At 36.7% G+C, this 25,736-nt stretch overlaps 1 protein-coding gene across 18 annotated transcripts in view; it reads right to left on the bottom strand.

Moving 5' to 3' along the window:
* GUCY1A1 (guanylate cyclase 1 soluble subunit alpha 1) overlaps positions 1–25,736 on the bottom strand; it is a 70,580-nt gene that overhangs the window by 24,404 nt on the left and 20,440 nt on the right. For 9 of the 18 annotated variants that reach the window (XM_063603962.1, XM_034959310.4, XM_003822568.5 and 6 more), the window contains 4 exons: positions 15,484–15,850; positions 8,625–8,686; positions 4,315–4,373; positions 1,351–2,060 (listed from right to left, as the gene is read on the bottom strand). In XM_063603962.1, coding sequence (XP_063460032.1) covers positions 1,351–2,060; positions 4,315–4,373; positions 8,625–8,686; positions 15,484–15,738 — 1,086 coding nt within the window. In that variant the 5' untranslated portion in view covers positions 15,739–15,850. The remainder of the gene's footprint in view (positions 1–1,350; positions 2,061–4,314; positions 4,374–8,624; positions 8,687–15,483; positions 15,851–25,736) is intronic. The other 9 variants (XM_055111965.2, XM_055111967.2, XM_055111969.2 and 6 more) reach the window with 4 other exon arrangements.

Here is a 25,736-nt window from a genome sequence, read left to right as displayed (position 1 = left end):
AGTGAAAAAGCCTCCAAAGGTAAGATTTTTATCTTAATTTTTTTTTCTGTCGTGAGAGAGATGGGGCTTCAAGTGATCATCCTGGACCACAAGAAGGTTTACTTGCACATGTGTGGACAAAGATGTGCATGTGTGTTCTTGCAGCAAAAAGCCAAAAGCAACCCAAATATCCTTCAGTAGGGTACTAGTTAAATAAAGTAGAGCTTAGGAGAACGAGGCGGATGGATCACCCAAGGTCAGGAGTTCAAGACCAGCCTGGCCAACATGGCGAAACTTTGTCTGTACTAAAAAATACAAAAATTAGCCGGGTGTGGTGGTGCATGCCTGTAATCCCAGCTACTCGAGAGGCTGAAGTGGGGAGAACTGCTTGAACCCCGGAGTTGGAGGTTGCAGTGAGCTGAGAACACGCCACTGCACTCCAGCCTGGGTGACAGAGCAAGACGCCGTCTAAATAAATAAAATAAAGTAGAGCACAACCATATGATGGGATACCACTAAGACTCCAAGAAAGCCAAATAGACCTATATCTAATGACATGGGAGGATGCACAAAATACACTGTTTCGTGATAAAAGCAGTTGTAAAATAGCATTTTTTTGTTTTAAACAAAAAATGTATATAATTAGTTTTTCATTTTTTTGCTACAATAAACACCTTTCAATATTACTCATTTTTTAAACATCTCAATATATTTTATTATTTTTTATGATAGAAAAACAATAATAAAGCTGTTTTCCTTTTGGGGAACAAATGGTGCTTCTGCTAAAGTTATACATGTGTGAAACTTCTCTCTTAGCTTTGCTTGTATTATCAACTATGAGTTAGCAAACTTTCTTTCCTGAGACTAAATAATTAACAAAGTTCTCTACCATGAGATGACAGAATATGTTTTAACTTCCACATTTGGTAACAATTAATCAAATAAATTATTTGTTTTTTTCATGTCTATTAAATCTTGATTAAAAATCCATTTAGTTGCCCCCTACAAGAAACAAGTGACTTTTGTTTGTTGTAAAACAATACCTCTTATTATTCAACCTAAGTCAGCTATTTGATAATTGAAAACATATTTTTATATAAACATTTACCAAATTTCATTATAAAATATTCCATAAAGATATTAAAAGGCAGACTGCATTCAATAAATATTTTTGGAGTAATGAATCAAGTAAGCAAACAAATGCAGAAAGAATTTTGTTTTAAGTTTATTACAGCTTTACAATTCTTTTACCATTGTTTTAAATATGTTTTATCAAACATTTGAAGTGATGCATATATTTCTACCCTTTTGTTTCTTGCTCTTAAATATGAAATAGCTTTCATATTCAAGATAGTATTATGTTTTCCTTACCCTTGAAGATTTCTTCACAGAGTTGTCCCATCTCCTCACTCGTACAACAAACTGCATATTCAACATAGTCATGATCCCGCTAAACGTCTGGTTGATTTTTGGAGTCAGAATTTCAAAGTATTCTTCAAAATTAGGCTTTCCTTGAAAGTCTCTCCTGTTCATCAGCCTTCTGATGCCATTGCCAAATTGCAGAATTGTCATATCTTTGTCAAACATGAAATGGAATGGAAATGTCTTGCAGAACAGCGATGTGGGAATCACCAGCGAGGACTGGGGTTTGCTGGGGGACAGGGATGGCTTGGTGCTTTTCACGTGAATGGAGTACAACAAATAGGGCTGATTCACAAACTCGCTGCAATCATTATGGAAGCAGGGAGGCATTAACGACACTTCCACTTCCGTTTCATATAATACGTGAGCAGCTGCCTTTATGATGCCGGGAAGAATCAGGGAGGTGGTTCTCTTAGGGAAGAAGTAGTAAACATGTAGAAAATCATCCTCCTTATCCAGGCATAGAATGGAGGCGTCCTCAAGCCTGCCCCTTTTTCCTGCTTCTTGGCAATGGCTGCTCTGTTTCAGAAGGGTACTGAAGCTGTTTAAAAAATCTTTAAGGGTGCCTCCAACCACCCCAAGGATGTTTTCATCTTCCTCGTAACATATTTTAAAAACCTCTTCACCAAGAGATTCTTTGATAACCTCCACTGGAACTCCTGAAATCACATAATACATGTTCTGCCATATCAAATATGCCACCTTGGTAAAGCTGTGCCATTATTCCTATTTTCAACTTGCATTATTTGCTGATTTAGCTCCCTTTATATCTGCTAATAACATTTCCAACCAAAATGAAACCCCTGTATCCAAATTATCTACCTAGGTTAGCTTCTAAAATTCTAGTAACTGAAGAAAAATCCCAAACTCGTTCATTAAAAAAGAATGACCGGTTGAGTATAATACACAACTTTTTATCTCCCTGAAACCTAACTACAAAAGAACAATTTGAATTCCAGTACTAAGTACATTTTGGCAGAAGTCCTCCAATCTTTCTGTTAACAACAAAAGCAATCCATCCTCATGAAGAGGATCTTCCTCTATGAGGGTTTCCAGCAGCAAAAGGGTCAGACACGGAAGTTAATTTAAAATTACTGGCATGAAACTCAGTTTTGTCTAGAAATGATTACAAAGCATTTTTTTCCTGAATAAAATTGCATTCTTGTTGTTTAGTGTTAGCTGAATGAATGTCTGCTTGGAATATATAATTTACTATCTATAGCATTTTCACGAGTGCTATAAGGTTAGAAATAAGCCTCTGTATGTCTGTGTCTTTTTACAATGTTAGGCTTTTATTAATATTATTTTTTTATCATAAAAGCCATGAGTTACCTGAAGTTTTTAAGGAGGCAAAATTTTTTTTTTCTTCTTTGAGACAGAGTCTCGCTCTGTCGCCCAGGCTGGAGTGCAGTGGTGTGATCTCGGCTCACTGTAAGCTCTGCCTCCCAGGTTTAGGTGATTCTTATGCCTCACCTCCAGAGTAGCTGGGACTACAGGTGCACACGAGCATGCCTGCCTAATTTTTGTATTTTTAGTAGAGACGGGTTTTCACCATGTTGGCCAGGCTGGTCTCGAACTCCTGACCTCAGGTGATCTGCCCACCTCGGCCTCCTAAAGTGCTGGGATTATAGGCGTGAACCACCGTGCCTTGCCAAGAGGCAGTTTTTTTTTTAGTATTTTCTGTTTACTTGTTTCTTAGAGCTGCAGGCACACAGGCTCAAGTCACTCCACAAGTCAGTTAGTATTGTAAACGATACATAATAGTATGCTTAATTAATATAGAAAATATAAATGTTATAGGTTAAATATTTTGTAACAAAGTAACATTTAACATCAAAAGGAAAAAGAGATAGGAGAAAGAATTAACAAAGGAGGGTGGGTATGGTGAAGAAGACAAAAGGAGTCTTGGTTTGGGTCAGGCCGTCTTATAAGAAAGACTCTTTGAGATGGCAGAGCCTTTGGTGGTAGATGTCCAGTTTTTATCACGAGTGAATGTAAGAAGGTGTCAGGACGACCGTTTTGAGTTGTTGAAGGTTTAATTTTTTATAGTTACAGGGTCCTCTGGTGAGAACTGATAGTGGAAAAGTGTGTTTGTGTTTTTATCTTGTTGTATGTAGTTTTCATTTTTTAAAATTTGTTTATTAAATAAAACATGCTATTTTTGTTGGCAAAATGCCCTACAAAATACAAAATGGAGTCTTTTTTAAAGATGGAGTTAGTTATGTCAAGGGTGCTCTGTATGATCTTCCCTTTCTATAATCTCCTTTAATCTTTACACTCTGAGTACCACATTTTTTCTTCTCTGTAATGTGGGAAAAAGAATAGTGCCCTCTTCATAGCACTGTTGTGGGGCTTATGTTCAGAATAGGGCCTTGCTCCTAGGGGGGCCTCAATATACGTTAGTCATTATTATTATTATCAATATCTTATGCTTTTAGAAAGATGCAACCTCGTGGTTCAGGTACTGAAACTTTGGAAAGGACAGCAAGACAAAGTCACATATCAATTTTTTCTCTCAAACTAATCATTAATGTGAGAATACTGTTAACTTTTTTCCCATGACTGCTCCTAACCTTTAAAAGCATTCTTTATTTTACCTTGTTGAGTAGAATTTTTGATGTATAAATGAGGAACAGTTAGTTAGGTTCAAGATCAAAGCCTGTGAATATCTGTGAGTCAGCTTTCCATCTAGCCTTATCTACTCCTCAGCAAGTAAACATAAACAGAGAAAATGTTTTAGGTCAAACAAAAACATATAGTATCAAAAAGAGTTACTCTTTACGTTAACAGAATACATAATATTGAACACTTCATACTGGGAGTCACCAACAAATAAATATGAATATTTTTGGAGAAAATGTGAGTTCTACAGGTATATGGCATACTTTCTAATTACATAAACAATTCTATTACCTGCTGCAACTGCTTGCTCTGCAATTGTTTTTTCAAAGTCTTCTCTTTCCAAAGATTTCCTGGAAATATTTCAATATTTTAAGTTATAAACTTATAAATACATGCTAAAAGTTCAGATTATAATATACAGAAACAATGATAGAAAATAGTTTAAATTAGGCCAGGCACGGCGGCTCACGCCTGTAATCCCAGCACTTTGGGAGGCCGAGGTGGGTGGATCACAAGGTCAGGAGTTCAAGACCAGCCTGGCCAATATGGTGAAACCCCATCTCTGCTAAAAATACAAAAATTAGCTGGGCATGGTGGCGTGTGCCTATAATCCCAGCTACTTGGGAAGCTGAGGCAGAAGAATTACTTGAACCGGGACCTGGCGGGGCAGAGGTAGCAGTGAGCCGAGATCAGCCACCACTGCACTCCAGCCTGGCCAACACAGGGAGACTGTCTCAAAAAAAAAGAAAGAAAGAAAGAAAGAAAATAGTTTAAATTCCCTTTTCTGTAGAAGCAAATCTTGACTGACAATTTTATGAGAAAGGAGCAACGACATATACCATCCAGAACAATGTTGGAAAACCCCAAAATATACATGACATAGAATGTTTTGTTATTCTTCATAAGAAATATTTACCTTTAAAGTGAACTTTACATAGACTAATACAGACAGTCTCAGACTTAGGATTTTTTTTTTTTACCTTTATATCAGTGCAAAAGCTGTAAGTATTCAGTGGAAACTGTACTTCAAAGTTTGAATTTTGATCTTCTCCCATGCTACAGGTATGGAGTACAATGCTCTCGTGTGATGCTGGGCAGTGGCAGTGAGCCACAGCTCTCATGTGGCCATGAAATTGTGAGGGTAAACAACCGGTACTCTACAGTGCACTGTGTTGCCAGATGATTTTGCCTAACTGTATGCTACTTTAAGTTGCTGAGCACATGTAAGGTAGGCAAGGCTAAGCTATTCAGTAGGTTAAGCGTGTTAAATGCATTTTCGACTTAGGGTGTTTTCAGGTTACGATGGGTTTATCTGGACGTAACTCCACTGTAGGTCAAGGAGACTCTGTACTCAAGAGAACCTTCCCTGGCTAGCAACCTCAAATGTGAAGTGGCCAAGAAGAGGATGGTAATTCTGATAACCAAGAAAAACCTACATACAGATAGAATTCACTTTTAAGTAATATTATATATTTTCCTAAAGCAAATACATAGAATCTTTTGCTTCTTAGTTTAAGGCTGTATTTATCTCTCAGGTATCATTATATTAAACTTTAATCCTTGATTTTGTATAAAAAATTAGTAATGAAAGAAACCTATTCTTCATGCAATTACTGCACTTGTTTTACAGCATAGAAATTGAGACTATAATAGCATGCTTTTTTATTGATAAGATTTTTTTGCAGTTTTAACTGCACGACTTGATTCATGTTTGCCTAATTGTTTGTGATGATTTCTGATAGTGATGAGTGATTATGACAAAATTTGCCAAATGAGCGAAGCTTAGTTTGTCCAAACAGCACATAGTGCAATTCAAACTACAATTCCTACCCTCACCTTCAAAAAATACAAGTGGGTGTAAGCATTGCACATGCACCAGCAAACACATGTGTACCTCATACAAATACACACACACACACACACACACACACCAGCATGAGTTCATACATATAATGATGTGATCAAAAGATCCCAGAAAAAGAAACTAAGCAAGAACTCTCTGGGCAACCAATCCTGAGGGACATGATGGCTGTACTAACACTCATTCACTGAAAAAAAAAAAAAGAGGAGGGGGGCAGCTCTAGTCCTTCATTCAAGGGCAGTTTATTGGTTGATATATTGGATTTTTGTTTGTCAATTCGTAGAAGAGAATAAGCAGCACAAAAAAGAGTTAAGTTGTGTTCAGCAGTTGGCAAACTGACAGCAATAAAAACGGCAGTGACTTACCAACAAGAAAGTGAAGTAAAAAGTCTTTAAACAAGAGGATACCCCAAAACTAAAAAAAGCACAGAGGAATCACTTAACATATCAGCAGGCAGGCTTATGAACAAAAATCTTGTTTCAACAACTGAATAGTTCTCATCAAGACAATTTAAAAGTATAATCAGATTTCTTTTTTTTATATTTAAGGAAATCAGGGAAGTGGTAAACAAAAATTTCAAAATTTCAAAAAAATAATTATTGTTGGCTTAAGTTTTGAGATTATTTTAAGAGACACACTGCTGGAAACACATCATAACTGAGTATTGCAAGAAGCTGTAGGAACGATTCAGAACACAAAGCCCTGAGAATAAATTTTGAGTAAACTGGCTGCCAAGGACTTAAGCAGACAGACACAGTAGCACAGTGAGAGACTTGAGGCTATCTTATCAGCTTGACTGGTTATTAAGGTCAGAGGTGTTCTGGAATGCTTCTCATATTACTCGTGTAAACAAAGCTTCTGTCAGACACATAGATTCACACTCTTTCCTTCTGGACCTGTCCATGACCCCTTCTTGGCTTGGTCCTGCTGCCTGCAGTCTGGGACCAGCTAGTCAGCAAGGAAAATCAAGCACGTATGATCCACAGAGCAGATGATCACTCATGAGTAGGAGACAGATGAATGAATTGTTAAAACATTCCTGACAATAGTACTGGTTTGTAAAACTTCAATGTTCAGTTCTGCAAATTTCAACACCAGTATTTATTCTATTATTTATAGACCAAATAATCCCTGAAATTTCAGGGAATCAAAAACGGGGCCTATTACTTTTTTTTTTTTTTGAGATGGAGTCTCACTCTGTCGCCCAGGCTGGAGTACAGTGGCACAATCTCGGCTCACTGCAACCTCTGTCTCCCGGGTTCAGGCCATTCTCCTGCCTCAGTCTCCAGAGTAGCTGGGATTACAGGCATCTGCCACCATGCCTGGCTAATTTTTGTGTTTTTAGTAGAGACGGGGTTTCGCCATGTTGGCCAGTCTGATCTCGAACTCCTGACCGCAGGTGATCTGTCTACCTTGACCTCCCAAAGGGCTGGGATTTGCCACCGTGCCTGGCCCCTATTACATTTTCTGTCAGCAGTAAATGTGCTAAATTGTATTTGATTCACTAAATAAATCAGATTTTAAAAATGTAACTTTAGAGACAAGGCGCAGTGGCGCATGCCCGTAATCCTAGCAGTTTTGGAGGCCAGCGCGGGTGAATGCTTGAGCTCATGAGTTTGAGACCAGCCTGAGCAACACGGTGAAACCCCGTCTCTACAAAGCAAAAACCAAAACAAAAATTAGCTGAGCATGGTGGCACATGCCTGTAGTCCCAGCTGCTCGAGAGGTTGATGTGGGAAAATGGCTTGAGCCAGGGAGGCAGAGGTTGTAGTGAGCCAAGATTGCACTGCACTCCAGCCTAGGCGACAGAGCAAGACCCTGTCTCAAAAAAATAAAAATAAATTTTAAAAAAGTAACTTTAGGCCCATGCCCGTAATCTCAGCTTTTTGGGAGGCTGAGGCAGAAGGATGGCCTGAGCACAGGAGTTCTGGGCAGCAGTGAGCTATGATCACACCACTGCATTCAGCCTGGATGACAGAGTGAGACCCTGTTTCTAAAAAAAAAATAAAAAATAAAAAGTAACTTTATATTGAGCCTCTTCAGAAATGCTTTAAAGGAAAATTTCAAAGAATACTAAAAAAAAAGTATAAACAAAACTGATGTTCTTCTGCAGTGCAACCAAACTAGTTAGGAGAATACAGAAACACTTCCCTAAGGATTAATAAACAGCTGCTACCCCCCGGAACCCTAAGTCCCCCTCCTCTTAAGCCATTGATCCTTCTACCTCCTCCTGATGCAGATACTAAAGTGTTAACATGTTGTTGAGATGTGTGTTGGGGATGGGGTACCTGCTGGGACCCTGCTCAAAACTTTGGCAGCATCCTTCAGGCAGGAAGTCTTGATTGTTTGGGATCCATGACTTACCTGCTGTTAAATATTTTAGAAGTTACCAATTAGTACAAAAGAATCGGCCTTACAGGAGCTTGTTAAAGCAGCAGTTTATAACTACATGCTTAAAATAATGGCTCTGAAAAACCCAGGCTCGAACCCCAGCTCTGTCTTTTCCTTAAACGGCTATAAAATTCTAAACACTTCATATAAACCTGAGTTTAATCATTTATAAAATGTGATAAATAAATGCACTTACTTTGAAATTAGTATCAGCTAAAGTACTAAGTCCAGTTTCTGACATACCACAATGATTCAATAAAGGGTTGACACATTCAGTAAGTGCTGGCCATTAGTAGCAGTGTTAGTCATTGTAATAAGAGGTTCACACAACTAAAGTGGTTTGTCTTACCTGCTTTCTTTTATTTTGTGCTTTGCCAATGTTCTCTGAAGTGCAACGTTCAGCCGTTCAAACTGAAAGTTCAAAAGAAATGTTTTAAACATTCCCTTATATAATAATTTGTTTGAAATTATATATTTAAAAATGCATCCTGAAGATTTATTTTAGAGAATAAAACACATTATACAATTGCTTGAATGATAAATGTTATGAATTTTCACTTTGGAAAATGGAAGTGATTCTCTATGTGTTTTTCAAACTGGAGAAGAAGCAATGTGCTGAGACTAATCTGAGATTGGATATGTGTTGTGGCCCACAGGTTTAGCCTTTGGTGGTGGTCTCACTGACAGCCACAGAATAGTTGAGCTGAGTGTGAACCCAAACAGAAGATTTCAGTTTGGTAGTGTTAGGTCTTCTGCAATATAGGATTCCATGGACATCACTTCCTCTGAGTCAGGAAATCCCTCTGGACGGGCGGCCAATACTTCAATCTCAGCATGGACCAAGCCAAGCAAATTTCTGTTCCTTTCACAAACTCCACACCCAGCTGCCCCAGTGACTCTCTGCCCTTAACTATACATTCATATCATCTTCTTGTCTAGCAAACTCTGGAGTTATCTCTGTCTCTTCCTTTTTTGATCTCTTAAATCTAATCTGTCACCAAAGTTAGTTGATCATTTATTTGAAATGAGCCTTGGGTTTACCTTGGCTTATACTGATTTCCTTTCTTTGAACCAATAATCCTCATCAAATACTTACGGTTTTATTTTCTTTTATTGATTTCTGAGAATTTCATGAGTTTTCTTATTTTGCAAGACATTTGTATGTAAGCTTTTATACTTAATCAATACATGTTGAGTAGCTATTAATTTATCTTAACAGCTGATTGTCTCTAATAAATAAGTGGAAAGTAGAGCATTGATAAGCAGTGTTGTCCATTTTTATATATTCCATGTAAAAATCATATGTATCTATGTACGTACCTCCCTCTTGCTATATACGTGTGTATATATAGAGATATATGTAAAACTATATATTATATATATAGAACCATTGATTCTTTCTATAGTTTCCCCAGAGGAAAGTGAAAATTTTTTGCTGTCCCAAGTTAAGAAATTCCTTTTTCCTTAAAAACTATTTATATCTCTTGTAGAGTTTCCACCAGTCAAGTGAGGTACTGGAGTAAACCAAAATAGAGCAAGGTTCTGTTTTAATGACATGAGTTATGAAAAGGGCTTTTAGTTTTAAATATACACATACAAAGCTTAGAAAGAAAATTTAAAAATGTATTGAAAGAAAACACAATTGCTGAAAAAAAATTAAAGAGAATTTAAATTTACAATGTGGAACAATTTTTCAGACTGTTCAGATATAGAGAGAAAGGATACTATCTGCCACAGGATGAAAGAAAAGCTGGTGGAAGACGCATCCAGAGGGCAGATTCTGAGTCGGGCTTGGTGAGCTATGTAAAGGCAAAGGGCAGTTGAGAAACATGTTCAAGAAAGAAACTATGGGCATATTTCCTAGACATCTTTCTCATCAAGGAAAAAGGAAGGTAACATTAAATTAGTGACACTATACATGAAGTAAATCAGCCAGGGTGCTTGAAATGTTTAAATATTTCAAGAACCATCTACTTGGTACAGTAGAAAGTTACTCCAGTTAACAGAGTATTAATGTGGATACAAATCCATGAAAGCATGAGTGGCTATGAATTATTTGTTCCTGCAAAATATATTCATATGAAAAAAGAAGTCTTTAATAAAATAAGGGTTGCTGCCTTTGTGCCTGAGCTCTCAGTTTTTCTTCATAGCATTTGCTCGCCAACTTTGTAAATTTTTCATAATCTGTCTCTTCCATTACAACAGAAGCTCCAAAAGGGCAGAGAGTGTCAGTTTTGCTTACCCCTCTATCCAAAACCTACAATGGTACCTATCCATAGGAGATGTTCAATACATATTTATTGAATGAATGAATGAATGAATGAATGATGTCCACCTGCCAGCTATTCAAAGTCTTGAAGGCTTAATCTATAAAATTTTATCTGTGAAGTGGTAAAGCCAAATGTAGAGGTGTTACTCTCTTAGCTTGTTTACAAACAAATTTAGGTTGTTTCCAATGTAAACGATTTCAATTATATTTGTTTATATATATATTAATTGCTTCTTGAACCAGGAACTTCTTTTTTTTTTGGATATAGAGTTTTGCTCTGTCATCCAGGCTGGAGTGCAGTGGTGATCACAGTTCACTACAGCCAAGAACTCCTGAGCTCCAGTGATCCTCTTGCCTCAGCCTCCCAAGTAGCTGGGACTACAGGTATGAGCCAACATGCTCGCCCTGACCAGGAACATTTTGCGGGCCAGGGAGAAAGAAAACCCAACCAATTCTGCCACTGAAGAATGCTTTCTTCTTCCTCTTCAATGCTACTGGAGATACTCCACTCCTCTTTATGTCTCTGATTAAGCCATTGGGTATACTCTTTTACCTTTTTAGTCAAGATCTTTATTTGTCTTTCATTTCCTTCCTACTGCCATCAGAAATGTCTTTTTCTGGTCTTTTCCTCCTAACGTATACACTATCATTGTAAGAGGGGAGGAGAAATGGTCCCCTTCCAATTGCTAAGGTTGGTGGAGCAAATGTATTTTTGGCTTTCCATTTTGAATCAAAACTTATTTTCCTAAAGAAAAAAAGGAATAAAGTCCGTGCAAAGCATTAGTAGCATACTTGACCAATATTATGAGTGAATAGGCTTTTATGGAAATTGACATTCATCTTATACCATTGCTCTTCTGGAAAATTTTTGTAAATTCAAAACAAAACCCATAAGAGACAGAACTCACATGTTTTCCAGGGAGAATATTTATTGGTAGAGGCTGCTGGTGCATCGAGTTTCCTACCTTGGTGCTGTACTTCCTGTGATATATCCTGACCCTGAGATAATATGAGTCCACAATAAAATTATAAGCAGGATTCAACTATAAGTGAGATCTGTCACACACAGCCAATCTCAGGGCCTCATGACATAAAATCAACCACTTCAGGACTGCTCCATACCCCAACAATTCTATATATTAAGTTTTGGTTTCAGATTTTAGAACTAAATCCAATATTTCCTTCCAAATTCATTCCTTACAGTTCAATATATGTAAACATTGTGTAGCAGTCTTTTGTAAATCTTTTAGTTGTCTATCACTAAAACACCCTACTATTTGGGAAAGCCTTTATTTTGAATTTTGGGGGAACAGATCCTCTTATTTGTACAATCACTGGAACCTGAAGTATTGTAGATTGCGGACTTTCTGATTCACAGAGGGGACACTTGTTCCCCAATGCAAATAGTTTGTAGTGCTCTCAAGTTTGTTTCTCTTGACTAAACAATTATCTTTTGGCTTCATAAAGAATAGATCTGATTAAATTATTAAAACAAGTACTTTTGCCACAAATATACCATATATGAATACTTCAGGAAAAACTGCTATTTGATGCAACATTGCTGTCAACAATGTGAATTTTAATAAAAATATCATTGGTGTGGTTTATGGATAAGTCATTATTTTCATTGGCTTTTTAATTTTCCTACAGTGCTTAACGTTTTTCTAGACCAAGAATATTTTAATTCATAAGATAAATTGTAATACTGTTTCTTTTTCTTCTTTCAATCTAATATTCTAGAACACATCTACAGACCTCGTGATTCTCTTCAAATCCTACTCTTACTAGGTACTTGATTTGGGATCTTATCATTTATGTAAGCATATCCAATTCAATTATTTCAATTCAGTAAGTGGTTTCTGATTTGCTTTGACTGTGGCTCCATTAAAAGCTCCTTCAAGACAGTATGCCTGAAGGAGCTTACAGAATTATTGGGAAACAATACCCATGAAAAAAGAGCAAACAATATTATATTATGAAGAGCAATGGGTTGTGAATGAAATGCAGAGAGTTTTCCATTTCTCCAGTTATCTTTTGCTTTAAGCAAGAGATCTAAATTTATGTGTCTCTATTTCTTAAAATAGAAATGATAAGTTTGCATTAGATGATCAAGAAGACTTTTTAAAGCTCTAGTATTCCATTACTTGGGAACGACCTCTCTCATGTCATATTTTCTAAGGATAATACATTTTTATACTTGCCTGTTCACTAATAAAAATATAACCAGGAAGTTAATTCTGATTATCTAAAACAAAAACTGTGATGTCAAATGCTATTTTAAATATCTTCTTTTGTATTATTAATAATACTGACACTAAATAGCAGTCTAAGCATTAAATCTATAAACTTAACAAATAATCAGTAAAAAAAATAACAAGTATTTATCAAAGATAAGCAGATGTTTGAAGTCATCTAGATTGAGGACTACACAGCTCAAATGTATTCAACACTGGAACATTTACTGCCATAATGATAATATCTCAGTTGGAGAGGAGTTTTAGTTACTAATGCCAAACATACCTCTTCCATCTCCTATAGTCTTGCCCTCTCTGTTACATGACACTGTAGTCAAATCTTAATGCTTATTCTTACAAACTCATGAACAAACAACATAGACTACTAAATTTTTTATATACAATTTTAATTTGGTATTGCATCCTAGTCTTTCAGTACATTTTCCTAGGAAAAAGAGAAGGGAATTTATAGCAGCCTGTATGGCTCTTCAGGATCAGGAGAAGGCACACCACCCAGAAACTTCTCCCTCAGCAGGAAAAGAGAGGAATGGAACATGCACATCCATAGAAAATGTTTGAGAGGCTCTCAAAATCTCTAGCTGAGCCAACTGGTGAATGTCTTTTCCTGTGAAAACCAGTCTGAAAAGAAGCAAAGAGGTGACTGCATACTCAAGTGTGCAGGCACCAATGCAAAGCTACAAGGGACAGGAAAAATCAGGGAAATATGATACAACCAAATAAATAAATAAATAAATAAATCTACAGTAACCAGCCCTAAAGAAATGAAGAACAATGAATTACCTGACAAAAAATTCAATATAATGAAATTTAGTGGGTTATAAGAAAACACAGACAGACAACTAAATAAAATAAGAAAACTATGCATGAGCAAAATGTAAATATCAACAAAGAGATAACCACAAAAATAGAGCCAAGTAAAAATTCTGGAATGAAAGAATAACTGAACTGAAAAACTCAATGGAAAGCATTAACAGCAGACTTAAGCCAAAGAATCAGCAAATTCAAGAGAGGTCATTTGAAGTTATTCAGTCAGAAGGGCAAAAAGAAGAATGAATGAAAAAGAGTGAAGGAAGCCTGTGAAACTTTTGGTGGCACCATCAAGTGAACCAGAATTTTTTTGTTGTTGTTGTTGAGACAGAGTCTCGCTCTGTCGCCCAGGCTGGAGGTGAACCATAATGTTTTTTAAAAAAGAGTCCAATATGTGTGTGACTTCCATTGCAGAAATTCAAAATTTACCAAACAAAATGATAAAGCCAACATAGTAAGGACAGGATTCAGGGAAAACATAGAAGCTATCTCAGCTTCCTCATCATCACCTTTGGTTCATTTCTGTTCATTTCACTCTGTCCTTGAAATGAGAGCACCGATTGTTTCCCAGACTGTGCTACAAACCAACTCCCTGAGGAGGGCTATATCCTTTATCCTACCCAATGCTGGCTGTCTAGCAACTAGAGTGTGGTAAGAATAATTAAACATTTCCATTCCAAAGGTTATCTGCCAAAGTACTATTGTGTTAATATTATATCTGAAATAAACTCCCTCAACTTTCTGCTAAGTCTAATTTATCCATCTTTCAAACTTCTATTTCTTCTTTCTCAGTCATTCCAGCCTGGACTGTTTACAGCAGGAATTAATTGCTCTACCCTTTGAAAGCTGTGTAATTTTGGTCAAGTCACTGAACTTCCCTAGCACTTCCTGGGAGTGAAACAAGATTATCTGTTAAATTCCTTTCAGTTCTGAAAATCAGCCAGTCCGTGTTTCTTTGGTGCTTTGCACACAGTAGAGGGTTGGTATTGAGTCAATTAAAAATTATCAATGTATTATGTTAGCTGGTGTCTGATTAAGTCAATGTCCAGCCAAATTCATAGGTTAAGCAAATCTATATAAAACTATGAAGACTGACAGAGGGAGGAAGACATCATGAAGACCTTCAACTGCTCTTCTATTTATTTAGGTCTGTGTCCTCTTCCTAGAAGTTTCCTTCAAGGTGGATTGACAGAAGGTGCTCTAGATCTCAACATGACACTATGCTATGCAGCTTGCAGGGCTATATGAAGAAGTGTGAGACCTAATAACACGCAGGTGTAGGCAATCACAGGCTCATGACTCCGACCCAAGGGAGAAGGTCAAGACTGGTTTGAGCAGAACTTCAGAATCAGAGCAAGTGGCCAAGGGAGATTTTCACAACTCTGAAAATTGGCAGGGGACGTATGATGCTCTTTAAAATTAGGAGAGAAAACCTGAGCAGAAAATAAGTTATTCTTTGAAGAATTTAATTTTAAGATAATAGCTAACAACTACTGATCACTTATGTTATGGCAAGAGCTATGGATGGTTTTACTTAAAACTCATTAAAACTCTAGAAGGTGGGTACTACTATTATTTCCATTTTAGGGATAAGGAAGCTGAGGTAAAGAGGCATTAAGCCTGTTGCCCAAAATCATAAAGTTTGTCAGACTGCAGTGTTCTTTTGAAAAGAATTCAAGATCATAAACATTTTAAGATAAAACACAACTTAAGAACACAATTGCTTTAAAAGAATATTTTTATGTGTTTCAAGAAAATATTCTACATTTATTGTAGCCTTGAAAGTGAGAAAGGAAGTGTTTAAATTTTCCTTGGAAAAACATTCTTCTACAATTTCAAAGTATTACAATTTCAAAATCTAAAGAGCACGCACTCACCTCTGGGAAAATCAGTTTGCAAATACTCTCTGCCAAAGTGTGAAGATAGACTCGGCTCCGACTGGTTTTTCTTTGAGGAAGACTTTCTTGTATGTTCTTCTCAGGAATGTCTTGACAGATGGGCACGGTTGCTTTGCAGCTCTCTGAGCTTCCTGCTGCCTCCTCTGAAGACTCGTTAGGAACTTGACCTGGTGCCAGTAAGGAGAAAGGACACTCTCCTGTGATCTTGAGATCCTTGAGCTTCGTGCAGAACATGGTGTTGGTGTCTCTTACCCTGCTGCGATCTCCTCCTGATGAGCTGTAGTTCTTATATGAGACTGACAAACAGAAGCCACTATCAATTCAAGGACACTGGTAACTGGGATGTCTATGGACAGCAAAAAGTCAGAACAGAAAGAGGAGTGACTTTATGCACGGATGAAAACAGAAAAAGACAGGTGAGCAAAAGCAATAGTCATGTCATTCTCAAGTTAAAAAAATTCTGCTGGAAATGCCAATTATAAAATGAGCAGGACATTTGGCAAAGATCTTTACTTAATATGTGTGAATTTCACAATATTAGCAAAATACTTCCTCTTACTATTTTAACTTTTAAGATAAAATATATTTTTCCAAAATGTTCTTAGCATCAACTACTGATTTCCATTTTTTATACTCATCTGGTCCAGTTTGATTTCACAAGAGTGGAACACCACGGTTTTATGACAAAAGCCACATCTAAGTTTATGTTTTATTCATGCTTGTACTACTACATTCTCATTATGCTCTCCTTTCTGAAAAGTCAGAACAGTAAAAACCAATGGCTTCCAAAAATACCTAAAGCAAAACAATATGTATAATGATCCCCAAGTATATGTTTTCAGATTTGAAACACCAACTTAGAAAAAAAAAGTTCAATGAAAAAAAGTTCAATGAAGATGATTATGGCAAAAGAAAAATTTTATCACTTTAAATGGTAAAGCAATTTAAAAATATTATCATCAAAATGAAAAAAACATCAGAACTTCTGATCCCCAAGAACATACCATGGGATTTGCAGGGGTCTCTGGATCCAAATCTAGACTGCGGTGAGTCAAAGACTACCCCACTTCCCACTGAAATCATAAGCATCGCCATTCCAGCATATTTCCCCCAGTACTTTTGTTTTTGTTGATGCTGTGGTTGTAAATTCTCTCACAACTCACAACCCATTTATCATTAGCTATTTGTTACTGGAACTGTCAAGTTGTGAATTCAGTTCATCAACAATACTAATTATCTTGATTAACTGGGTCTACCAGCTATTTCCTACTCTTGGGGAAGAAAAACAAAGAGTGGAAAAGAACCCATATTTGCTAATCCCCACATGTACTAAGTACTATGTGCCTGACACAGTGCTGGGAACTCTATGTTTACAATTAATCCTCACAGCAACCACATAACACAGGTATTATTATCCCCAATGGGTGAGAAGCTCAAAAGTTTAGGTAGTTTTCTCTCACTTGAAATGCTAGAGAATGACTGAACTAGGGTTCAAATGCAGATTCAGCTGACTCCAAAGCCAATGTGTTTTCTATAACTCCAAACTAATATTACTAAATTAGAGCAGTTTCTACACAATTGGGCTTTGTTAATCAACTTAGATTTTTATCTTCAAAATATGGTTTACAAATTTATATTAAAATTCAGTGAGGAACATAATTTCCTGCCCATTGGCTAGTGGTATCTGAAACATCCAAGATTCAGCCTTATATTTGAATCTTTAGAGTTGAAGTTCAATTAGGTTTTTTTTTTTTATTTTCTATGCTCCTCAATGCCCTTAATATGTTCCCATAAGCAACAGCCTGTAAATTGTCACATGTAAGTCATCTAATAAGTTTAGAACAATGAACAACTCATTTTCTGAACTGGGACAAACAAGGAAGCTAAATTCAGTATCTGATCCCCATGGGATGTCATGGGACATTAGGTATAGAGGAAGATTATGGATGCTGGCAGGCCAGAAGAAGCTGCCAGGGCTCTGTTACCTAAAGTTATAAACAAAATCTATGCTCATATATAATTTATGGAACTTCAAGAAGGGACAAAAGAAAATCCTATGCATTTATGAGTAGAAAATTTGTTCTGCCAGAATAGAATGGAAGCGGTCTACCTCAATAGACTACTGAAGTGGTCCAAAGGTAATATGGCTATAGGGGGAATGATTACTTAGGTTCTACAAAACCTAAATATCTAATAATTTTACCCACATTTGTTTTGGGACTTAATGTAATAAATATTTGTTTCTTAGTCTTTACTACATCTCAACATAATTCTATTATTGTTTAATAACTTCTCTTCTGATTTAAGCTTCAAATCAATGATCAGCTTTAAGCTTTAAAAGTGCTTTAACCTTTTCTGTAAAGGGCCTGAGAATAGATACTGTCAGCTTTGCAGGTTACATGGTCTTTATTGCAAGTATTCAACCCTACCATTGCAGTGTGAAGCCAGCCAGAGATGATATACAAGTGAATGGGCACAGATGTGTTCCAATACAACCTTGTTTGTAAAAGCAGACTGTGAACATAGCCAGTAGTTTGCTGACCCCTGGTTGTAGAAAACCGAGTATATTAACTAAAGCATTTTAATTAAAATATAATTTTGACTATAGGAGCAAAGTTATTTCCTCATCTCCTCTAGTCACTCCTCTCCAAAAATAACAGCCTACGCAGGTCCAGTTTTGGTTGGGGTTGGGGAGCTTGGAGAGTTTTTTTCATTATTATTAGTAGAGAAAAGGTCTCACTATGTTACCCAGGCTGGTCTCTAACTCCTGGGCTCAAGCAATCCTCCTGCCCAGGCTTCACAAAGTGCTGGAATTACAGGCATGAGCCACTGTGCCTGGCTGGGATTCAGTTTTTGAACAACTTCAAAGTAATCAAAAAGAGTGTAATAGATAATACTAAATAACTATTTATACAAATAATAGTACCACTATTTTGTATTAATTTTCAGGGAAAAGAGCTTTATTAACTGAATGCCACTATTTCAGTTACATCAAAATCTAACTACAATAACTAGCAAAAAAGGGTACATAAAAACAAAAGGAAGACAATAAGAAATGGAAGATTATAGGTTAGGTCTGAGGATGGCATAGAATTATTACTAAAACAAATTATTCTGGTATATATTAGAATTTTAGTATTGGACTTAGAAGTTTGCCATAATATAGTTTATAATAGATCTTTCCATTAAACTTAACTCTCTCATTCACATTGGATTTCAACGCTGGTACCCAAGCCCAATATTTTAATTCTTATCTTCCTACTGAATCCAGCTGCAGTAGAATACAATTGACCAGTCAACCTTCCTTGAAATAATTTCTTTTCCTGTACTGCACGGTACTATAATTTCCAGGAAATAAGCCGAACAGTGTTTTTTATTAAAGCAAAAACAGCCAACAGGAAGTAAGTTGTGCTTACTTTAAGATAGTTAAGTGTTTAGTCTCATTAAATTACATATGTATAAACAAACTAATTAGCATTCTTCATCTGCTCAACTGATGAAATTACACTATGAAGCAGATGCACGCAGTGTTGATACCTTGGAAACCTGTTTGTCTTGCTTTTGCCTGCCAGGAATACAGCATACAGAATATTCCTGGCAGGCAAAAGATTGTTCCTCAAGTAAACTAGTGATGATTTTTATGGGTAACGTTAGCAGTAACTTCAGAAATGGTTTGGTCAGTTGGTGAATTCAGTACATAGTTGGTTGTAGAGATGGTAGTAACATGGTAAGGGAAAAACAAATAAATTAAAATAATAAATTTGGCGACAGGCCTTGGCAAGAAGTGGAATAATATGTTCTCAGAAACTTGAAGAGGTACTTCTCATTCCAAAAGTTGATAATTAAACAGCCTCCAAATAAACTTAATGCTCGCTTTCTTTTTACTAGTGAGTGATTAACTTTGCCATGGTGAGAATAATGACCCAGCTACTGGTCTAGTATTAATAACAGGGACAGATTATTGTGCAAGTAAGGCAACCCTCAATCATTTAAACTCTAGAATTTAAAATTTAATGAAGCATGAACTTTTTTTTTTTTTTTTTGAGACAGAGTCTCACTCTGTCATCCAGGCTGGAGTGCAGTGGCATGATCTTGGATCACTGAAACCTCCGCCTCCTGGGCTCAAGCAATTCTTCTGCCTCAGCCTCCCAAGTAGCTGGGATTACAGGTGGCAGCCACCATGCCCAGCTAATTTTTGTATTTTTAGTAGAGATGGGGTTTCGCCATGCTGGCCAGGCTGGTCTCGAACTCCTGACCTCAGGTGATCCACGTGCTTCAGTCTCCCAAAGCACTGGGATTACAGACGTGAGCCACCATGCCCATCCTAGAATTCAATTAGGCATGAACATCTTGTTTACTACATGTAACAAGATCATGTAGACATGTAACAATACCATGTAAGGAAAACACCCCTTACCACACTCTCTGGCACTGATACACTTTTCTCCAAAAGCAGGTCTTAAGGAGCAGATGAAAAGTTAGAAAAAGACACTTTTCAAAAGAAGGCATACATGTGACCAACAGTCATATGAAAAGAAGCTCAACATCACTGCTCATTAGAGAAATGCAAATCAAAAACCACAATGAGATACCATCTAACACCAGTCAGAATGGCTATTATTACAAAGTCAAAAAATAACAGATGCTGAGAAGGTTGTGGAGAAAAAGGAATGCTTTTTAATTTACACTCTTCGTGGGAGTGTAAATTACTTCAGCCATTGTGGAAGAGAGTGTGGCAATTCCTCAAAGACCTAAAGACAGAAATACCATTTGACCCAGCAATCCTACTACTAGGTATACACCCAAAAGAATATAAATCATTCTATTATAAAGACACATGCACACGTATGTTTGTTGGAACACTATTCACAATAGTAAAACATGGAATCAACCTAATTGCCCATCAATGATAAACTGGATAAAGAAAATGTCGTACATATACGCCATGGAATAATATGTAGTTATAAAAAAGAATGAGATCATGTCCTTTGCAGGAAGATGGATGGAGCTGGAGGCCATTATCCTGGGCAAACTAACCCAGGAACAGAAAACCAAACACCGCATGTTCTCACTTATAAGTGGGAGCTAAACAATGAGAACGCATGGACACATAGAGGGGAACAACACTCACTGGGGCCTTTTGGACCGTAAAGGGTGAAAGGAGGGAGGCGATCAAGAAAAATAACTAATGGGTACTAGGCTTAAAACCTGGCTGATGAAATAATCTGTGCAACAAACTCCCATGACACAAGTTTACTTATGTAACAAACTGCACTTGTACCCCTAAACTTAAAATAAAAGTTGAAATAAATAAATAATAAAAAAATAGAAAAAAGTTACAGGGAAGAGGCAAGCCTAAAAATTATGTATCCATCACAAAAGCAATTAGCTGTATCAAATGTCTACCATCATACCTGGTACCTGGACATGCCAATATCTGTGATTAAAAAGATATGAGCTTTTTAAGATTAAACTTGAAAGTCCAGATTTTTAAGAGTAGCCAAAAGGAGGAGAAAACTTAAAAGCAAATTGCCTTAGTAAGGATAAAGTTTGTATACTTCAGTACAAATTGTAACAACTATTTTCATAAATAAGGAAAAAGGCTTAATTTTCAGGTAGACTGAAAACTTAGAAAGTTTTCCTTTCTCAAAAATTGAAAAATATTACATAAAATCCCATAAACCAGTCTTTTAAAATAGGTTTCTTTTCACTTTGTAGTAGGAAATGTTTATAGAACTTTCCCTGTGGTATATCAGGAAAGCAGGACAAAGTAGTAGAAAAATTGGTGAGCATGTCCAATTCTCTCTGCCACAAAGTTAAAATTTGAGACAAACAAATCTCAGACTCCTTCATCCCATCATTCCTCTCTAGCACTACCATTCTCCCTTTATTGTTACTCTTTATGAAAGGTTGGCTTTATGGGCTGTGTTCATTTCCTTACATCATATTTATTCTTAAGTTTAAAATCATCTGGCTTTTGCTTTAGTATGTTACTGATATCTCTTTATTAAATTTGATGATGCCTAAAAGTCAAAGCTCAAGACTCTTTTGGCTTTTAACATAAATTCTCCATTCATCTGCATTTTCTTTTTAATAATTTTGATTCCAATAGATTCTTTGGTATTACTGGATTGTCTTCTACATCATTCACGCATTCATGCACTTGTTCATTTTTCTTCCTATTCAACAACTATTTATGAAGGTCTTGCTCTGTGCCAGGCATTTTTCTAGACACTAGGTCAGAGTGATGTGTAAAGAACACCCCTTGCTCTCAAGAACTTACAATCCAGGAGGAAAACTATTTCTGATGTATCAGTTCCAAGGGTGGCCTCTGCTGCAAAAAGGGGAGGGATATAGCGCTCTGGGAATGTAAATCAGAGATCTGAACCTAGTCCTCTCAGAAACATCTGAGCTGGGTCAGGCCAAGAGAGTTCCAGAAAGAAGAGCATGCTTGGGAGCCAATGTTCTAGGAACAGAAGTAATTCCAGTGTAGCAAAGGCATGAATGAGGTTAAGAGAGAGCAAGGTAATGGTGGTGAGAGACAAAATAGGCAGAGGTCAGGATTTTGCAGAGTTCTACAAACCGCATTAAACAAGATAATACTCTATTCTAAGGGCAATCAACTAAATAACTAATAAGCAAGAGAGTAAGTGAATTAGACTGCATTTTTAGAAGATTATTTGGAATGTAGAATGAAAAATGGGTCAGAGTAGGACAGATGGTAGATCTGGGTTGGGCAAAAACAGGACCCTGGGGGGGAAAAATGAATCAATTGCAGAAGTAATTCTGAGAGAGAATCCGCAGGCCTGGGCTACTGACTGGGTGTGGGGGCCAAAGCAGAGGGAAGACACATTCCTCTGACTTTACTTCTCAATATCCCAGCCAAGGAAAAACTCTAGGGACCATAGTGCACAATCAAAATAGTCCATAATACATTTCCCATGACTCTGGTTATTCAATCTCAACCAAGCCTAGAGCTTGGATTTCTAATATTATATAACACCTTGTGGGAGTTAGGTTACTCCAATTCTTCTGTTAAAATCTCATTTTGGGAAGCAATTTCTCCTTGTTCAAAAGCCCAGTAATTGTTCACTCCAATTTCTATTACTGAGTAGGGCATTCACCTTCCTAACGGACTGCATCTACATGTAAGTGCGAGCGTCTCAAGCTATTTTTAAAGAGGAGGATGCTTACCTTAAATTTTTGTAACTCAAGAGCCCATACTGATGATTCTCCCAAAACAGAGAGGTCAACTCTAAAGACAACGGCAACCTCACTTTCAATAATCATATTGGAGTGCCCCTGCCCCCCGACTTGCCGGGTGGCAACCGCCTTGATAAAACTACAGTACTGGACACAAATTGTGTTTAATAAGCTGCATTAAATCTTTATTTAAAATAAAATGAGTGCAATCCACAATCTTTTAAAATTAGATTTAAGAGGCAATTCTGTGGCATCTTTGAAATAATAGCAAAATTCAGTACACTCAACTCTATAGTAGGGAGATTTTAACTATTCGAATTCACATTTTGTTTCTCAGTTTTTATCAAAGTATTTACAGAATGTTTTATAACTAATTTAAGAGAAAAACCTTTGGGATTATAAATCCTAAAATATATTTTGAAAACTCTCCCGTGTGATGACTACAATTTGAATACATGCAGTTAAACATCTTCAAATTAAGTATCATCACTACTTATGATGCATCATGCTGATCATGAGGAAATCAGATAAACTTTTCAACCATTTTTCCCTAAAATATATAAAACAATTTCTTGCATCTTTTTCTATGATTCTCTTCATAGTTACATTGCTAAAATAGTTCCTTGCAGAGGCTTAGTCACTTTAAAATATACTTACTGAAAATATAGTAATGATTATGAAATGACTTAAGGAAGAAATGTAATTCCTTTTTACTCTGTAAAAAGCCATTTTGTTTTTATCTGTTTTCAAATAAGTACTGTACATTTCAGGAATGTCAATTGGCTCAGGCACATCTATCGCTAGGGAAATAATGTCAGGATAAAATGCAGGCATGCTAGATCCCCTTTGCTCCCCATTCTTCCTCTTAGCCCAGTCTGACCATATGCTCTGTCGTAGAAGTACTGTTGGACAATTTTCCTGTATTTTTCTCTTGTCTCCATAACTCAGCAGACTCAAGGCTGTCTTATAGTTCTTTCCTACCAACTACTTTCACTTTTTTCCCCTTAGGTCAAGGCCTACAATTGCTGAGGTGCAGTATTCATTAGAATTCAATGTATCTTTTAACTAAACTTTTATATTTTGGGGATTTTTTTTTTCTTTTTTGCTTTTGTTAGTGCTCGTAAGCATTGAATGATTTCACTCAAACACATTTTTTTCCCCAAGTCCTTTTATTTTTAGTGCACAGTTTTGAAGCATATGAGGTTTTCCAAGAACATCTATGCTGTGTTATATCAGAAATACTTCTACACTAATCAATGTTTGATTTAAATTTGCATATAAGGTGAAAAGCCAACCTACCAACCTGGAAGAAACACTCAACAAGATCACATTCTCTGAGACTCCACAGAGTACATTATAATTTAGGTAAAATAATCTGATGAAACTTTTAAAGTGAAAACAAATCCTTGATTAAATAATTGGGCTAATTGATAGATTTCTTTTAGGTGACATAATGAACTTGATGATTACATGACATCATAATTTCTCCCTTTTAAATTTTGGTCAGGCAGGAAGGCCTGGAAGTAAAGTAAAACCTCTAAATCCTTGATGTCATAGACATACATAAACACACACACACACATACATACTTACATACACACACCCTTATTTTCCCTCTTCTGTAATGATGAGTTTTTTTGTTTTTTTGTTTGTTTGTTTGAGGAGTCTCGCTCTGTCGCCCAGGCTGGAGTGCAGTGGTGCAATCTCGCCTTACTGCAAGCTGCACCTCCCGGGTTCACGCCATTCTCCTGCCTCAGCCTCCTGAGCAGCTGGGACTACAGGCGCCCGCCACCACGCCAGGCTAATTTTTTTTTTTTGTATTTTTAGTAGAGACAGAGTTTCACTGTGTCAGCCAGGATGGTCTCGATCTCCTGACCTCATGATCCGCCCACTTCGGCCTCCCAAAGTGCTGGGATTACAGATGTGAGCCACCGCACCTGGCCCTGTAATGGTGAGTTTTTAAGTGCCTGATGTCTCATGTCTCATGCAGATAATTAGCATGACAGAGACTTCATAATTTGGAGGGTTGGGTTCACATAAATGTAGGTCCCATGCCCAGTTGTTCCCTGAGGCAGTAGAGTTGGCGTAGCAGTTAAAAGCTTAGGCTACATGAACAGATGGCCTGTGTTTGCTCCCTGCGTCTACCATGTGCTAACTCTGCGACATTAGTGAAGTTCTTAACTGAACTTCACCTCAATTTTCTCCATCTGAAAAATAAGGATAATAATAGCAACTATCTCATAAATGTGTTGTGAAATTAAACAAAGCAAGAAATAGAAAGCACTTAGAAAAGCACTGCCACCCAGTATGGGAGCAATACATGTTGACTATCACAAATGCTACTCGGTGGTAGTGTGACATTGGACAAGTTTCATAACTTCATGAATTTTGTTATTTCACACATAAAATGGTAAAGTCATGATGTAACAGATTCAAATTAAGAATTTGGAATAATATATATAAAGTGCCTGGTCTTGCCTAGCATCCATAGGTCCATAATTTTTAAAAAAAGGATAAAAGTCCAGTCTTGGATCAAGTCTTCAGTCACTTGCCTTACGAAAGCTGTGATGCTTCTTCTACTAGAGCTCTAGGCAACTTTTTATAACAGGAAAAAAATGATCAGTGTCTCCTTGATAACTTCGGAGCAGCCCTAAAATTTTTTTTTGGTACATACAACCAAATGTAAATGCTCATTGCATACTACAAGAAAATTGTGCTGACATAAGTTATTAAATAAATGATTGACAATTTTATTCTATCTTCTCAGAAAGATTCCTTAATGTTTTATACTTATGAAACCATTTTTTTCATGCATCAAAGCTTGTTTAAGGGAACTCTGATAATATATCCAATGCTCATTATCCTACAAATATAGAAAGCAAACTTTACTTGATGAGCATTAGAGAATATACCAAGAAAGTTATATCTAAGTCAATAGTTCTTTTTATTGAACTAAAAAATAATAGAATTTGCAGCACAGCTTAGAGCAGAAAGATTCTATTTTGGTTTTATCTTATCTAATTCTATTA

The sequence above is a fragment of the Pan paniscus genome, chromosome 3 (genome assembly GCF_029289425.2).
Source record: "Pan paniscus chromosome 3, NHGRI_mPanPan1-v2.0_pri, whole genome shotgun sequence".
In the NCBI taxonomy this organism is placed as follows: Eukaryota; Metazoa; Chordata; class Mammalia; order Primates; family Hominidae; genus Pan; species Pan paniscus.
This window is presented reverse-complemented; position numbering and strand designations above follow the sequence as displayed.